The sequence below is a fragment of the Nelusetta ayraudi genome, unplaced genomic scaffold, assembly GCF_046127955.1.
Source record: "Nelusetta ayraudi isolate G7.1 ecotype Tasmania unplaced genomic scaffold, CSIRO-AGI_Nayr_v1 ptg000173l, whole genome shotgun sequence".
In the NCBI taxonomy this organism is placed as follows: Eukaryota; Metazoa; Chordata; class Actinopteri; order Tetraodontiformes; family Monacanthidae; genus Nelusetta; species Nelusetta ayraudi.
Window position 1 is genome coordinate 911,381 of NW_027466222.1, and position 17,368 is coordinate 928,748.

A 17,368-nucleotide genomic window follows, 5' to 3' on the forward strand; every position below is an offset into this window, starting at 1 on the left:
GCCGTCAAACCGCTTCTCTCCGTCCCCCTTTAAAGCCACCCCGTCCAGAGAAAGAAGTGACCCCGCCCCCAACCCCTCGGTCAGGCCCGTGTGACCCTTGCCCTTTGCCTTAACGTCTCGTCACCTACTCTTCTTCTCGACTCTTTTTTCGAGGAACACGGCCGACCGGGGGGGGGGGGGAGATCATCCAACGTCATCGTCGTTTGTGTCCAGCTCATTCTCTTTCTTTCTCTTTTTGTACGGGAAATGTACTGCCTTCTTGCCTGTTGGTGTATCGACAAACAAACCGTGTAAAAAGAAAGCAAAACAGACATGTTTGTGAGTAACTTGGATTTTGTATGTATGTAAATAAATAAATTATAAGCCTTGGGTTGACATGCGTTTTCTATCCTGGTTTCTTGCCTTAAAGCCAGTTTTGCAACAAATTTGGAATGAAAATTATACTATAACTATATATAGTATTACTATTGCAACAACACATCATCAGTTGGGTAAAACTAACCTATCTCACGACGGTCTAATCCCAGCTCACGTTCCCTATTAGTGGGAACGTGAGAATATACTATATACTATAACTTTTCAAGTTCAGAAATTTCTCATTGAATCACATTTTTTTGGATAACTATAGTGAAGTGGTTGAAATGTGACGCTGCAATTGATCCAAAGTGCTGTTATGTGGATCTTTAAACAGCAGCTTGAGCATCTTGGTTTGAGTTTCTGGGCAGAACTGAGTGGAGAAAGAGGGTCAGGAGCAACACAAATGAGGCACACAAAAAGTGAAACATAATTGCCATCTTTATTCATAAATATCACTACTGTATGAATATAAAACAATCTTAAATTACTGTTTTTAAACAAATACTCTGATGCTATAGTTGGAAGCTCCTCAGGAGAAAAACCACTGATGAACAGCAGGGTATTGCATAAAACCTTGGCAGCGCTGAGTGACGACGCCATCGCTGTGGTCGCTGTAGTCGATGGACCTTTGAAGGAGTAGCACAGCGGGACACTTACTTTTCCTCAGGAATAGAAAAAAACAGCCAACTATACATCGGTAAACAGAGACAGGAGTGATCCATTCACTTCAATTTGAAGTACAATTTTGTCGACGGTCATTCAATTCGGAAAAAAAAATATTGGTAACACAAGTAAAAAAATACATCAGCCAAGAACAAAAGAAAAAGCCCACAATTTATTCTATTAAAACATCAATCAATGTTACTCCAGTCTTTGTTGTTAAGGGTTTCGACGTCTAAGAACTATGAGCCTGTGATGGGAATCTTTAAGTCTTAAATATCAAAATTTGCACTGTGTGTGTGTGTGTGTGTGTGTGTGTGTGTGAGTCACAAAAATATACAATTTCAATCTAGGATTCAGCAATCGTAGGCACTGCCGTGTTTAATGGGTGAGGTAGCTACACAGTTAGAAGAACTGTACACAGGCTGCAGATTAATCCAAGCACAGAAAAGGAGCAGGAGAGTGACGCGGCCGGGGTCGAGGGGCGTTGGTGCTCGCAGACGATATTCCAGTGATTCATGCCGAGCCTCCCTTTCCTGCGCCGCCACGCGGGGAGCTCGTTTAAGAACAAAGTCCCTCCGGTGGAGGCTTCACCTCAGCCTCTCGCTCTCGGTCATCTGCCACAGTCCCAGGTTGAGCACCTTAAGGCACGGCAGCTGCGTGATCCTCTCCAGGCCCCTCTTGGTGATCTTGGTGCAGCCGTACAGGTCGATGCCAGTCAGCTGGGTCAGGTGATCGGCGATCAGCTCCAGCCCCTTGTCCGTGATCCTCACACACTGGCCGATGTTGAGAGTCTTGAGCTCGTGCATCTGGCGCACCATGCGGTTGATGCCGTCGTCGCTGATGTGGCAGGAGCAGAGCGAGAGTGAGCGCAGCTTGTACAGGCCCTGGGCGATGTAGGCCAGGCTCTGGTCGCCAATCTTGTCGCAGAAGGACACGTCGAGGCCCGACAGCCGCAGGGAGCCCATGGCCAGGTGCATGATCCCCGTGTTGCTGATGTTGTCGCAGGAGCGCAGGTTCAGGTTGCACAGCTGGGTCATGTGCGAGAGGTGGATCATGCCCACGTCCGAGATGCCCCCGCAGAAGCTGAGGTTGAGCACCTTGAGCTTGGCCAGGCCCTTGGAGACGTGCTTGAGCGACAGGTCGGTCAGCTTCTGGCAGTCCTGCAGGGTGAGCTTCTCCAGCGACAGGCAGCCCTCAGCCGCGCTGCGGGTCATCCCCGACAGGTGACCGATGCCCACGTCCGACACGTGCCTGCAGCTGCGCAGGTTCAGGCTCTTGAGTCTGTGCAAGCCCCAGGCGATGAGCAGCAAGCCCGTGTTGGTGATGTTGCTGCATCCGCCCAGCTCCAGCACCTCCAGGTTCTTCAGGTGCTGGGCAATGCGGCCCAGGCTGGAGTCGGTGATCTGCTTGCAAAGGCTGAGGTTGAGCACACGCAGGGACGGGATGTCCTGCACAAAGGCATGTCCCAGTCCGTTGTCGGTGAGGTTGAAGCAGCCGCACAGGTTGAGGCTCTCGATGTGCGGCATGCCCTGGATGACGTAGCTCAGGCTTCTCCTCAGGCTCAGGATCTGCACCTTCTTGATGCCCCTGGTCTGCAGGCTGGGGAACAGGGACGGGTTGGCCCGCCGCAGATGGAGCTTAGCTTCCACCCCCCTCCACACAGACTTGTGGTAGGATGCGTCTCTCCAGGCCGCGCACACTTGGGCGACTCTCCCTTTGTCTTTCACGTCCAGATAACTGAATATGATGGCCAGGATCTCCGGGAAAAGGCACGATATGTGCGTCTCTGTTTCGAACATGACTGCGGTGGGACCGCTGCGAGCCGTGCGGGCGGCAATACTGTCGTGATCTCCTGGCACAAACTGCCGTCGAAGTTGCGAACGGGCTAACGATAGCCACTTAGCTCAGCGGGTAACGTAACAAAAACACACCCATCTCGTTTGAGTCAAACTGGCTGCTATATCGACACGGTTGAATAGAAAAATATATATATCCACCAACGACGAAGTCCCTTTGTTGACGACACGCAGCGAGGCGCTGCAAACTCCAGAAGGCAGTCGCAATATTGACTTAGCTGGCTAGGCTAATGCTAATGCTACAGCGTTACCGTCGGCGTAGCATTAGCAGCTTCAACTTCAACGCCGAACAAAGTCCTCTTCCGGTCTTTCTGAAGCGACTTATCTCTTCCTCCCGCTTATCCCAAGGCTTACGTCGAGTGAATTGTGATGGCAGAAACTTTCTTCTTTCACCGTCCGACACATTTCCAGTACAGTCGCATCCTCCCGGATCTCTGCAAATGAATAAACCAGCGAGCTTAGCGGTTAGCAGCGTCTTTAGCCACCGGGAAGCGGCTCCTAGTGGTAGTAATGTGTCCCTACCACCGTCGCCTCTCGAATATTGTAATGACAATGGTAATGTTGCATGCATTCATTGTAATACTACAATTACAATGGAAACGTGATTTGGTAAAAATGTATTTTTGAGGTGATTCGATTCAGAGCAATGTGTTTCAGGAAGATGTTTTTATGAATGCTGTTAGACCTTTGGGTCTAATCTCTGGGGGAGAATCCTAATACTCCAGTATAAAATGTCTGATAACATAACCTAAAAGAAGAACAAACAGAACAAAACCATATAATTTCCTTGTTGGCTGCTACATATTTTCGTACATGCAGAGAATTTAGAAGTTACTGCTGTTGAAGTGCTTAACCTTAGAAAGACGTCTGACCTTTGGGGGCGCTGTTGGCAGTCGAGGCCCCCCTGACAGCAGCTCACAGGGGATCCTGGATCAATTAATAAATACTGCCAATGCCTGCTGTATTTTAAAGGCTCCATGTTTCTTGGCCTCTGCATCATCCACAACAATTCCATTTTTTGTGGGGTAAGTAGTATAAAACAATTCATCACAATCAGAAGGTATTATAAGTTTATGTGCATGTGTAAAAAAAACTAAATGTGCCATAGTTTATTGCTGTTTGTGGCTAAAATGAAATATATTACCCTGGGATTAATTTATATAGCTCGTTCTTTATGATTTCCTGACACCTACAGTTGACATTGACAGAAGCTAAGATGTTTTTTAAATGTGTGTGTGTGTGTGTGTGTGTGTGTGTGTGTGTGTGTGTGTGTGTGTGTGTGTGTGTTTTAAATGTGTGGTTTGGAGGAGCTCAGAGGAGACATTGAGGGTCAAGCTTGTTGATGGCTGAATGCTTTGCTGGTATTTTGGCGAGTCAATCAGGGCGTTAAGATTCTTATTATGACTTAATTGGTTTATTGTTGATATTTTATTTTTAAATGTACTATATTAGCACGTGGAAAAAGGTTACTATAAAATTTCAATCAGAAGGAGGCAAATAAAATTTACATGTTTTTATTTTGATCAGTTTTAAATTTGAAATTCGATTTTGCATGTGCGAAACATTAAGTAATTGTATGTATAGTATTAAGCTTTGCTTGTTCCATATTCAAGTTGAAGCGAAATTCGTTTGTTTCCCATATAAAAAGGTTCACTTTTTTATCTGGCGGAAGAGTTTTTTATACATTAATATCAATCTTGGCGCCGCGACGTTATCGCAGTTTTACATTTTGGCTCACTGTGTTTTTGAGTTTGACCAGTTACTGGGAGCACTATTAAACGGTCACTTCTAATTGCCAGCAGGGGGCAGTGTAGCACTGAAACAACAGTCAATCATTTGAATGAAGGGTTCTCCCAATGGTCGTCCTCATCATGTCAGATCGAATTCTACCACAAAAAATGTTTGTTCTGAACACAATAAAATGATTTTTATTCATCCATATTCTTCCCCTCCGCCTTAAAAATAAAAGAAGCATAACCGTGAAACTGCGGGGGGGGGGGGGGGGGGGGGGGGGGGGGGGGGGGAATGTGATGTGAGGGAGGACGGAAGAGATGAGAAGAGGAAGACAGCAGGTGGACAGGAAGGAGAGGGGAAGAGAGTGACGGCAGAGGTGGGTGAAGCAGTGAAGGAGTGGTGGAGGTTCCCCCCTCGGCCTCCCCTGTGGCTGGACTCTCTCTGCTAATGACCCTGTCTGCTGCGCAACAAAGACAGATGGTGAATTAACTCCAATTAGCCCACTCTCTGCAGATCTCCTGTGACAGCTGCCCCTCCCTCCCCCTCACACCCACACACACACACACACACACACACATGCACTTAAGTGATCTGAAAACCCAAGCAATGATTATATTGACCACAACATTGCATGAAAATATATATTATTTATAATACAGACACTGGTTATGAAACCGACTTTATGTTTAAAACCAATCTGGATGTATGCATGTATGTTATTCTAATAATCTGCAATATATATGTAATATCTATCTACTGTATATACACAAACATACATATCTATAAGTATGTATATATATGTATATATGTGTATGTGTGTGTGGATTTATAATATACATATTTTCTGTCCTTGTGTAAAAGGAAATATAATCCTAAATGAGACGTGTAAGTGCAGCTCGGTGATACTGCATCGTATTACAAACAATAGGAGCTGATTGTCGTTGTGCAGCTGGTTTGCTCGAACCCTCTCCACTGTCTGATTGCTGTACTCCAGAGACGAGCGGCGACATTTCGTTGCATTAGACATCACTGCTGTGTTTCCTTTGCGATGACAATTACGCAAGTCCAAGTCCAAGTCTAAGCCTAAGTCTGTTCCGGTACCAATGGAGACACGGGAGTGGGGGGGGGTGGTATTTTTTTTCTGGCAACACGAGCAGAGTGCGCCCCTCGCAGGTCGGGCCGCGGCGCTGACGCTGCTCTCCGCTGTGGCTGAGCACGTGTTTAACAGGTGTTGTCGGCGCTGCTCCGAGGGCTCCATCTGCAGAGTGTGCCCAAGTGAGTCCCCGCTGACCTCAGACCCTCCTCTTGCAAAACGGCTTTTCAGCAGGTGCTGAGCGGAGGGCAAAGGTCAAAAGGTCAGACCCTGCATGGTCAAACACAATGACGGCGGGGAAACACTGCTGCTGCTGCTGCTGCAGTAAACACTCTGACCACTCGTGAGCCACTAGTGAATCTTCAGAGAGCTTTCACACAAACACACTCTCCAAGGATGCACAGTGTCAAAGTGTGTGTGTGTGTGTGTGTGTGTGTGTGTGTGTGTGTCTTTGAGTGGAGTTAGTGGAGTTTATAATCCCTTTTAAATCTCTTCAGCTGCTCTGATCCATACTGCCAGTATTTGTGTGTGTGTGTGTGTGTGTGTGTGTGTGTGTGTGTGTGTGTGTGTGTGTGTGGTCAGATGACTGCAAAGGATGTTTGACCCCCTCCCTCAACCCTGGGGCTGCCACACCTCACCAACCTTTGACCTCAGATCAGATAATGTCACAGTCCCTGCTCACGGTGAAAGCTGACCTACGGCTCCGTCCACTCCCCGGCAAAACTCTCTCCTTTGTCTGTGCATGTGTGCTCCTTCTGCTGGCAAGACACTGAAGTGAAAAGACAAGTGCCACTGAATCATTAGGTCGAGAGAGAGAGAGAGAGAGAGAGAGAGAGAGAGAGAGAGAGAGAGAGAGAGAGAGAGAGAGAGAGAGAGAGAGAGAGAGAGAGAGAGAGAGAGAGAGAGGGACCCGGAGGAGAAGGGAGGAGGAGAGAAAACGAGACAAATGAGGAGTGATGAGCGAGAAGTGGGTTGAGGTGTAGAGGCTGTGTGTGTGTGTGTGTGTGTGTGTGTGTGTGTGTGTGTGTGTGTGTGTGTGTGTGTGTGTGTGTGTGTAAACTGACAGAGCAGCGAATAAAACGCTAGGGAGGGGGAGATGAAGATGGAGAGGGGAGGTGGAGATGAGGAGATGAGGGGAGGAGGAGAGGAGGAGAGGAGGAGAGGAGGAGAGGAGAGGAGCTGAGGAGAAACTCTGAGACTTTCTGAGGTCTGAGGTCTAACTGGCAATGCTGTCACAAAGGGCTGCCTCCAAAACTGTGTTTTGGTCCAGTTGTAACACAGCCAGAGAGATGCCTGTTATTCTTATTGTTAGTTCATTTCTGTCAGAACGTGGATCCCCGGAATGAAAGACAGAAGCATTACCAGGCGGAACACGGGAGCTTTAATTCACCGTGCTGCCATGTCATAGACTGATGTGTACCAGTTGGCTCAGTTTGTCCCCACTGTGCTGCGGATCTCTGCGTACCACCAGGATTCAGCACACACACACACACACACACACACACACACACACACACACACACACGCACACAGAGTCATTGCAGCGCCTTTGTGCTGTTGAGTGAGTCAACTCTCAGATACAACACACACAGCTTTGTTTTTTATGCTGCATAAATGAATGAGTTTTAGTCATTTCTGACACATAATCACACACATCCCCACATCACATCACAACACAACACAACACAACACAACACAACACAGCTCTGCTCTGCTTGTTTGCTGCTGCTGCTGTGATGGTGAGGCTGGAGAGGAGGAGGGATGGAGGACGGTGGCTCTGGAGGGACGGCCCGGATGGAAGATGAGAGGCAGTGCAGAGATGTTGCCTGCTGATTGACAGCTTCCTGCTGTTAGTGCTCAAATTTTACACTCTGCAGCTGCTTTTACATCGGGCAATCATGTAAAAAAAACATTTTTTTAAAGAAGATGGTTTCACTCCCCCCCCCCACCCACCCCTTCCCCAGGCTCTCCCCCTCCCGTCCTCTATCCCCACTCTCCTCCCCCACCCCCTCTCCTCCATCTGTACATTATGTAGACGTCAATAATTTAGCGGATCCAAAGGATCTGCCGCTTAACAACAGGTTACGATCTTTGCTGTAAAAGCCATAAAATATGCATCTGTGAATAAAATATGATTGCGTCTCCCCCCTCGCAGCGGCTGAAACCTGTCAAGATTGCCATTTGTTTTCTGACAGTATCGCCGCGAAGTGACAGTTCAAAGGCTGGAGGGGGGTTGGTGGGGATGGGGGGTGGTGGTGGTGGTAGTGGGGGGTGGGTGGAGGGGCGGGGGGCGTTGTCTTTATCTTGGCAGCTTTTCAATCTTTGCTCTATTTCTGCACACTGCCGAGCATTATTTTCTATCCATTGTTTTGCAGACGCTCTTTCATCTGCGGGGCCTTTGTTGTCTCTCTCTCTCTCTCTCTCTCTCTCTCTCTCTCCCTCCCTCGCGTCATCATGACTTCCTCCTCTGCTTCTCCTTCATTTCCACTGGCGCGCTGCTCTTACAGTGCACCATGTGGCGCTGTACAGTAGCGGTGACACCAGCGCACAAAGAGCCAACACATCCCTCACCTCCAATTACCTGCCCTGCTCGCTCTCAATGCAGCGCCCCCTGCTGGTTTTCCTCCCCCTCCTTCCCTCCCTGTACTCAAACCCTTCTCCTCTTCCTCTTCCTTTTCCTCTCCCACCCTCCCTCCTTCCCTCCCCACCCTCCTCCTCACCCCCACAGGCCTGGAGATCGTGCCTTTGTTCCTGACATCTGTTTTGTTGGGTGATTAATTGAGATGAGCATGTGGGGTGAAGGACTGCAGAAGGGGGGCGGGGGGGGCTCAGACCCCCCAGGTAATGTGGATGTGCACGTGTGTGTGTGTGTCTGTGTGTGTGTGTGGCTGCTTTAATATCCAAGCAGCACTGCCGCTCGCCAGGATTTCCCTCAACAGTCGCTGGACTTGTGACGCATCTGAATTTCTGTCATCTTTATTAAAGATGTCCAAGAAACTGTTTTGACTTCAAAATCAGGGGGGAAAAAAAAAATCTTTCTCCTATTTTCTCCTCGGTGATTTTAAGCTGCGATATATTAAGTGACAGCTGACTGACAAGTGACAGCACAAAGCGCCAGATGTCCCAGGAGGCAAAGCTGTGATTTGCAGTCATGATACACTTTCCCCATCACCAAGCATCAGCCCAAACAAATCTGTCAGTGACTTTGCTGTAAATTCAATTAGTGACATGTTGATGACCGTTTGATGTGCGGGGAAAAGAAAGGAGCCTAATTTTAGCTGTGATGCAGAAATGAGTCAGAGACTCGTGGCTGTTTTTAGCTGGGGGATGATACAGGCGGAGGTTTGAGGCAAGTGAGATGTTCAGAAGGACCAATTGAAGCAAGTGTCCACACTGAAATGATCACCGAAGACCTTCAAGCTGCACACACGATTCACGGAAGCGGGACAATATATATTTTGCCGCTCAACCGCTCAGCTTCATCCACTGGAATGAGATCACTCTGAGGCACACAGACACTAACACTGACCCTGAGAGCAAATATGAGTTCCTTTCACACATCTTCATTCGAAATACACCCTGGTTTATGAGCAGGGCAGTGTGAGTTGGAATGAAGGTAAAGGAGGAAAAAAAAGAGACAAAACAACAGCCTTCTTGAAATAGTGCAGAGATGTTCCTCAGCCCAGATGAGCTGATTTACAATGATTGGATTATTAAAAGCCAACATCAAAGCAGCCAATTTCCAGGGACCTGTTGGGTTTACAGGTGCTTCCACTGATATTAATCAAAGCTCTGCTCCATTCAGGTCAAAAGGAGTCACTCCTGCTCCTTTGCGCTTCTGTTTGTTTGTGTTCTATTGGTTTATTTGATTTGATTTTATTAATGAATTTATTCTTATATGTTACCTGGGCAAACCTGACGGAGAGTCTGCTTGACGGGGTTGTGCTGGTGGAGACGGAGGACAACATGGCAAACACCTGATGCAAAGTGATGAAATTCATCTGAGACAGTTTACCCAGTACCTCAGAGTAGGAAGTAAGTGGTGATGCATATTTCTCTAACAATCTCATTGTTCTCATTGTATTATGAAGGTTTAGACCAGTGGTGGGCCAACTGTTTGACTGGTGGGGCCACAGTGGGTTCTAAAATGTGACAGAGGGGGGTGGCGGAGCAGCAGCAGATGGATGGACTGTTTTGGGGAACCACCTCAAAGGAGGAAAAAATAGATCATGGTATTTGTAAGAAAACTTGCTTTATTGTCAATGTAAAATGAAGCAAAGCAAAGTTGCAACCAAATCAGTGTCTTTGAAGCCCCACCAGGGTGTTCAGCTCTTTATTGAAATGACTCTGAGAACACTGGAAACATGGAGGAAATGCAGCTATTTTACGGCTTACTGACTATTAATGTAATTTCAATTTTGGCTTAAGGGCCGGATTAAAAAGCTTAACATATGGCCCCCGGGCCGTAGTTTGCCAGTGCCTGGTTTAAAGCTCCCCCAAACAAAAACTTGCATGCTGCAGATTCCAAGCACAAACTCCTTCATTTCTGCAAGATGCACTTTAAGGTTGTAATGATAGAAAAAGAAAAAGATTCCACTGACCATTTATCCATGAATTTTAAAGCAGCAGCGATTGAGTCGGTGCTCACAATGTATGCGTATCTGTGACTTTAGTGAGGAAAACTCCATGTCACACACTTTATTTTAATCCCACTGTAAAACGATAATACCCAGACTGCATTACGACGAAACTGCATTCATGGACTGCAAAAAAAATCCATCACATTTCAGTTTGTCAGCACTGTGTCTCCTCACAACTTAATGCAGTTTAACCTCATGTCATGTTGACGCACAGTGGTGGGCGAGGAAGTAAACAAACACGCACAGTTGAGAATGGCAAATGTTTAGAGAGCTGCTGCAGACGTCGGTCCACTGCAGCGCTCCTTGGATTTATGGTCCACACTTTGATTCAGCAAAGAATTTCCCTGTGACTTTGTTCTGGTGTCTGCTGTCTGGGCTGAACCCAGTACCAGGGGGGGTTCTGGTCCCAGAGGAGCCTGTGATTTATGATCCTTCCAGCTCGGTAAACATCAGGGGCGACAGACGCAGGAGCAGAGGTCGCAGGGGTCGTGTCAGAGGTCAGAGGTCACCACCTTGGTCAGGTCGGGGTGGCGAAATGCGCTGAGAGGAGTTCAGCCGGTGCGACCTGGGCTGCAGGGGAGTGTGTTTTCTGGTGGGTAGCTAGATGGATGGATGGATAGCTAGATAGATAGATAGATAGATAGATAGATAGATAGATAGATAGAGAGCTAAATAGGTAGAGATAGATAGATGGATAGATAGATTTGATTGACTGACTGTTATGCAACTGTGTGTGTTTTTACACATTCACTGATCCCTTCTGTGCATGCACAAGAAAACTGTCGGACACACACATACACACACACACACACACACACACACACACACACACATGAGAGAGCGCGTGTGACAGCAGCAGGCTGCTTTCCCACTAGCTGTGTGTTTGTGTCGCCGTGCACACACTGGCAAACACACAGATGGGAGAGAGAGAGAGAGACAAGGAGACAGTGTGCGTGCACGCTTGCATGCACGCATGTGTGTGTGTGTGTGTGTGTGTGTGTGTGTGTGTGTGTGTGTGTGTGTGTGTGTGTGATTGGGCAGAGCGATGGTGGGTGAGCGAGGCCGAGGGAGAGATGTTGAAGAGGTGCAGTGAGGAGCTGAGGCTCAGGACCATTAACAGCCCTGATTTATGCTGCGCTGCACCCTGTGGTGGGAAAACCACGCTGGAGTGTAGACAGTGTGTGTGTGTGTGCGTGTGTGCGTGTGTGCGTGTGTGCGTGTGTGTGATATGAGCGCCATGCCTGGGATGGTCTGATGGCCAGACAGGCACCCAGACGGCCACAGTGTCGCTTCAGGGGTCGAGCCAAGAGAGGGTGTTTATATTATTTATTTATTTATTTATTTATTTATTGAGGTGTGTGTGTGTGTGGGGGGGGATAGTGGGTCTGTTGGGGGGTTTGGAGGAGGACACTGGCACCATTGTGCCCACCCACCCGCCCGCCTACGGGATCAGCAGTGACCACAGTGACGTCCACCGCGGTTCACCCAGACCCAGCAGCTCCCCTCCCCCTCCCCACTGGGCCATGCTGAGGTCACAGAGGGAGAGGGTGGGGTGGGGAGGGGTGGGGTTGGTTCGGTCAGTCAGTGTCCAATTAAATCCCACGGTGATAGCAGCAGCAGCAGCAGGAGGAGGAGGAGGTGGAGGAGGAGCAGCCTCTTCTCGGTTTCTCCCACAATATGAGCAATAACGAGCTCGGCTGACAATTATCTCTGATCCGCCGAGGTACCCCCCCCCCCCAGACCCCCCCAACCTCCTCCTTCTCCTCCTCCGTCTTCTAATCTCTTCGTCGTGCCTCTCGGCGACGACGCTCTTCCTCCTTCGTCTCTTTAAACCCCCGACTCTGTGCGTGTGAGTGACTCCAGGAATAGCAAACACACAGACTTGCTGTTCATCTCTCGACACAGAGCCCCCCAGCACACACACACACAGACACACACAGACACACACACACACACACACACACACACACACACACACACACACACACACACACACAGTCTCTCTCTCTCTCTCTCTAGGTGAGTGGATTAATGAGGCTCACTCATTCAGGGTCAGTGACCCCAGCGAGACGGAGATGACAAGCTGCTGCTGCTGCCGCTGCTGCTGCTGCTGGTGGTGGTGCTGGTGGTGGTGGTGGTACGCTGGAGGGGGGGAGGGGGGTGTTGTCGATGGAGGGGGCTGGGGGTATTGGGAGGGATCATAGCATGACGGAGGAGGCATCTTTCTTTTATCCACCCCGACCCTCCCATCATTTCTCATCCCTTCATTTGTCTCCTCCTCCTCCTCAGTGTTCCTCACCAGCGTCAGGGGTGGTGGAGGTGTGTCTGTGTGTGTGTCTGTGTGGTGATGGTGGTGGTGGTGGGGGTGGGGGGGGGGTTATTGTGCTGAGAGATTAACAGCAAATCTATGGGGTAGGGTTATTATACCATTCATCTGTGTTTGCTTTTCACCTGGCAGACGCCCAGGTGAACAGGTTTAAGTGCTGATGGCAGCGCCCCCTGGAGGATGCTGGCCGTCAGCTCTCTCCCTGCAAGTGTGTGTGTGTGTGTGTGTGTGTGTGTGTGTGTGTGTGTGTGTGTGTGTGTGTGTGTGTGTGTTGTCTTGTGTCACTGTGTTTTTCTAATGGGGCTGTTGAGATGAGAAGAGCTCCAGCGTTACAGCAGAGCACTGTGTGACTCTGACTGGAGGGCTGAGGTGTCACATGGTATAGTAGGCCCCGCCCACTACCCCCTCCCCCACCCATCCCTTGCTGACAGGCATTCCCTCACGTCTCCACGGCGCTGGGGGGGTCAGAGGTCGGCGCTCGTTATTGGCCCATGTCTGCAATCATCACGAGGTCGAGCTGTGTGTTTGCTGCTGTGCTGCCCCTCCCCCGCCATCATTGCCCCCCCGACCCCCCCACCTCCTACTGCCCCCCCCTCTATCTCTCGACCCTGCTCTGTACACTGGAGCGTGACCTCAGGGATCAAAGGGTCACCGCCGTCTCACCCTACAGGTCAGTGGTGTTTACACACTGTTTGCAGTGTGTGTGCGAGTGTGTCTGTGTGTCTTTGTGTGTGCATGTGTGTGTTTGTGTCATCTGTGTCATACAGAAGGAAAACACAAAGGACGGCTCTTATCAGGTGTGACCAACACACACACACACACACACACACACACACACACACACACACACACACTCACACTCCATCCTGCTTCCTCTCTTCATTCTTTATCTCTCACGCTGGCAGTTTGCGGTTGGCCGTTGTCTCGCTACTTCTCCTCCAGCTGCTGCTGCTGCTGCTGCCGCTGCCGCCGCTGCCGCCGCTGCCGCCGCTGCTGCCGCTGCTGCTGCTGCTGCTGCTGCTCCTCCTCTTCGTCTTGTTTTGCTCTCGTGGTTTGGTCGTGATGCTGCTGTTTAGCGTGCGCTGTGATGTGAGCAGCGTCTCCTGCTGCGTAAACCCTCTCCGATGGTTTGGAGCAGTGACGAACCAACGGGAGAGCGACGGAGATGGAGATGAAGAATGTTGAGAGAAGAAGGAGGCCGTGGATGGGAAGGCTGGAACAACTGAGACACATCAGGAGGAAACCTGGCCAAGTCCATCACGTTGTGACACTCAGAAACGTGTGTGGACACGCAGAGAGTCACAGAGAGGAAGTGGCAGTGAGGAGGAGGAGGAGGAGGAGGAGAGCTGTGAGGAGATGAAGCCAGTGGCAGAGCAGAGCAGCCAGGTTCCTCCAGGCTGCAGAATAAAACACTTCTGTCACATTTTCAGCAGCGACCAGCAGAACAGAACCACCTCGTGTCTGTGAAGATGCAGCTTTGCAGGCACGCAATTATGCCTGTGTGTGTGTGTGTGTGTGTGTGTGTGTGTGTGTGTGTGTGTGTGTGGGCACCGGCTGTGATAGCATTAGGTCTGGGTGACAGTAGATGGGACGTCAGCGCTGGACAGTAATTGATAGAAAGCTCGACTAATGCGATGTGTCAGACATATGGGGCCTGTCGAATCGATGAGAGCATGTGACCAGTTCCTGTCCACTTAGATGGTGGAGGGTGTGTGTGTGTGTGTGTGTGTGTGTGTGTGTGTGATAAAGTTATGCTGGTCACATCACGCTATGTAGCACAGTTGTCTGTCCCTGTTTGAAGAGAGAGGAGGAGGAGGAGGAGGTGGAGGAGGAGTGGGGGGAATAAAGAGGTGGAGAAGGAGGGGTTAAGGAAGAGGAGGTGGAGGAGGAAGAGGAAGAGTGGGGAGGAGGAGGAAGAGGAGGAGGAGGAGGAGGAGGAATGGGGGAAATAAAGAGGTGGAGAAGGAGGGGTGAAGGAAGAGGAGGTGGAGGAGGATGAGGAAGAGTGGGGAGGAGGAGGAAGAGGAGAGTGAGGAGATGTGAGCTCAGCAGATGCTTCAGGGCAGGTTTTCAAACACGACACACCTTCCCTGAGAACACACACACACACACACACACACACACACACACACGCACACATGGTTTTCTATCCTCTCTCTCTCTCTCTCTCTCCCTCTCTCCCATGATGAATCAGCTGTCACTCAGGCACCAGTCCAATCTACTGATAATGAGAACTGCATCAACACCCTCTCTCTCTCTCTCTCTCTCTGTCTCTCTCTCTCTCTCAATCTTCTTCTACTCTCTCTCTCTCTCTCTCTCTCTCTCTCTCTCTCTCTCTGTCTCTCTCTCTCTCTCAATCTTCTTCTACTCTCTCTCTCTCTCTCTCTCTCTCTCTGTCTCTGTCTCTCTCTCTCTCTCAATCTTCTTCTACTCTGTCTCTGTCTCTCTCTCTCTCTCTCTCTCTGTCTCTGTCTCTCTCTCTCTCAATCTTCTTCTACTCTCTCTCTCTCTCTCTCTCTCACACGCACACACACACGCATGCTCACACGTGTGCACACACACACACACACACTCTCACACATAAACACACAAAACGCCCCACACTAACAGCTAAATCATCCTCTCTTCATATTTCACACACACAAACACGCCAGCGTGCGCGCGCACACACACACACACGCGCGTGCACACATAGAGCGCTCGCCACACTCACATAAACTCATTCATCCCTCCCTCTTTCATCCCTCTTGTGATCCACCCCCCCTCTTTCTTCCCCCTTCCTCCCTCCCTGCCTGCCTCCTTCCTTTCTCTCCTCCTCCTCCCCCTCCTCACCCACTCTTCCTCCTCCTCCAGCTCGCTGAGCTGAGCAGTCAGTGGCGGGACCGAGGCACGGGAGGAAGGATAGAGCAGAGAAGCGGAGAGGGAGAGGAGAACAGAGGCGGAGGAAAAACGGATCATTATACGGCAAACGAGCAGGAGGCCGCTGAGTGAATAACAAGGAAGGGATTACAAAGCGTAGGACTATAAAAAAGAGGGGGGATTTGAAAGCCTGCTGAGGACTCTCCCTCTCTCTCTCTTTCTCTCTCTCTCTCTCTGTGACTCCCACCACCCTCTCTCTCTCTCTCTCTCTCTCTCTCTCTCTCTCCGTCATCCCTGTCACCCTCACAACTCTCTCTCGTCCTCCTGGCTGGAAGATGGTGTGAGCGCTCTCGTCCTCCCTCTTCCTCCTCCTCCGCTGCCTCCATCACCTCCCACGAGCCCACCCACCTCCACCACTTCCTCCTCGGCTGCTCTCAGGGCTCCGTGCGGCGGGTGAGGAGGGAGGAGCTGACCTCCGCGGTGGTGGGGGAGGGGGAGAGGGAGGAGTGGTGGAGGGAGACGTCTGATGAGCGGCGCCGAACAAGCGGCTCCTTAACCGCAGCCTGACCTCCGAGCGCCTCCTTCACCCGCTGCTGCTACTGAGGAGGAGGAGGAGGAGGAGGAGGAGGAGGAGACCTGGACCATGTTTGGACTAAAGACTCCACAGTTTTACTTCCCAGGTGAGACCTTGACCTCCTGCTGTGCTGGTATCTCCATCTGGTGTCCCGTTCTTCTGTCCGTCTGTCCAGTTGTTAGTTGGTTGGATTGTTCATTCATTCGTTTGTTCAATCCATCAAAGAACGGAGGACTGGTTGGAGGGATGAGTGACAGACAGGTGATCGGAGACGCCTGGTGGAAAAGTCGCAGGTGCTCTGAGGTGAACGGCGCCACCTGGTTGTTGTTGTTGTTGTTGTTTCATCAGTTGGATGGTTGTTAACAGAGCAGGAGATTCCTTGGTGTTCACTGGAAGACGCAGCAAAGGAGCATTTTCATCTGTCAACTCTCCGTCCTGACACTCATTCATTTTGTTGCTGTTTTTGTCATTTTGTTCTGCACCGTAGCCAAAATAATCAGCAGCCGTTGATTTTTTTTTTTTAAACTTAATAATAAATTCTCTTTTTGTGCGTTTGTCCAAGTTTGGAATCTTTGCTTTATCTTTTTTTGTAATGTGACTTTTGCCTGCCGTGGATTTACAGCATCGTGATTTTTCCTGGTGGAACCTTCAGACTGAAAAGTGAGTTTCCGAGAAAATAATCAGTGATAACCAATAATCTCAGCCTTCTGGGACAAACCTCACACCCGGCCGTGCTGGGTTTATCATCACTTAGATGTTCTTCAGCTCTTCATGCTGGTGGCTTCCTGTGAGCTGGAACTGACTGTGGCTTTCCAGGCAACAGCGTGATGCTACCTGAGAAAGGTGCTTAAAGAAGCTCGCCAGCGCTATGAGAGAGTGACATCGGAAAGGGAAAGGAGGGAGGGGGCGGGGGGGAGGAGGTGGAGGGAGAAAGGTCAAGAGTGTGGAGGTGGAGGGCTGGAAGGATGGAAACGACAAGGTGAGGAGGAGGAGGAGGAGGAGGAGGGAGGAGGAGGAGGGAGAGAAGGTGACACCTGACCTGCCGCTGGTCTGGGCCAGGCTGCGGTCACTGATTAAAGACCTGCTTGGCAACGGGTGAGGTGGGGGATGGATGGGTGGGGGAGGGGGGGGGTGACCAGGCTCGGGGGCAGCGGGCTGCTGCTGGGCGCTGCTGATGGGGCCAATTAAAGGGGAGGAGGGCAGATTAAACAAGGTTCTTTGCTTTGTGAATCTTTCATGCTGGCTTTCTGAATTATACATCTGCTT

The 17,368-nt window shown here is 50.0% G+C and overlaps 1 protein-coding gene across 1 annotated transcript; it reads right to left on the reverse strand.

Moving 5' to 3' along the window:
* Nucleotides 1–777: 777 nt before the first annotated feature.
* LOC142880814 (F-box/LRR-repeat protein 14-like) lies at nt 778–3,373 on the reverse strand. The gene has a single exon (XM_076014760.1). The coding sequence runs from the start codon at nt 2,817–2,819 to the stop codon at nt 1,608–1,610; it is 1,212 nt and encodes a 403-aa protein (XP_075870875.1). The 5' UTR covers nt 2,820–3,373; the 3' UTR covers nt 778–1,607.
* Nucleotides 3,374–17,368: the final 13,995 nt, after the last annotated feature.

What these genes read in the sequence shown, in the direction of transcription:
- LOC142880814 (XM_076014760.1), bottom strand. Translation starts at nt 2,819, where the DNA reads ATGTTCGAAACAGAGACGCACATATCGTGCCTTTTCCCGGAGATCCTG.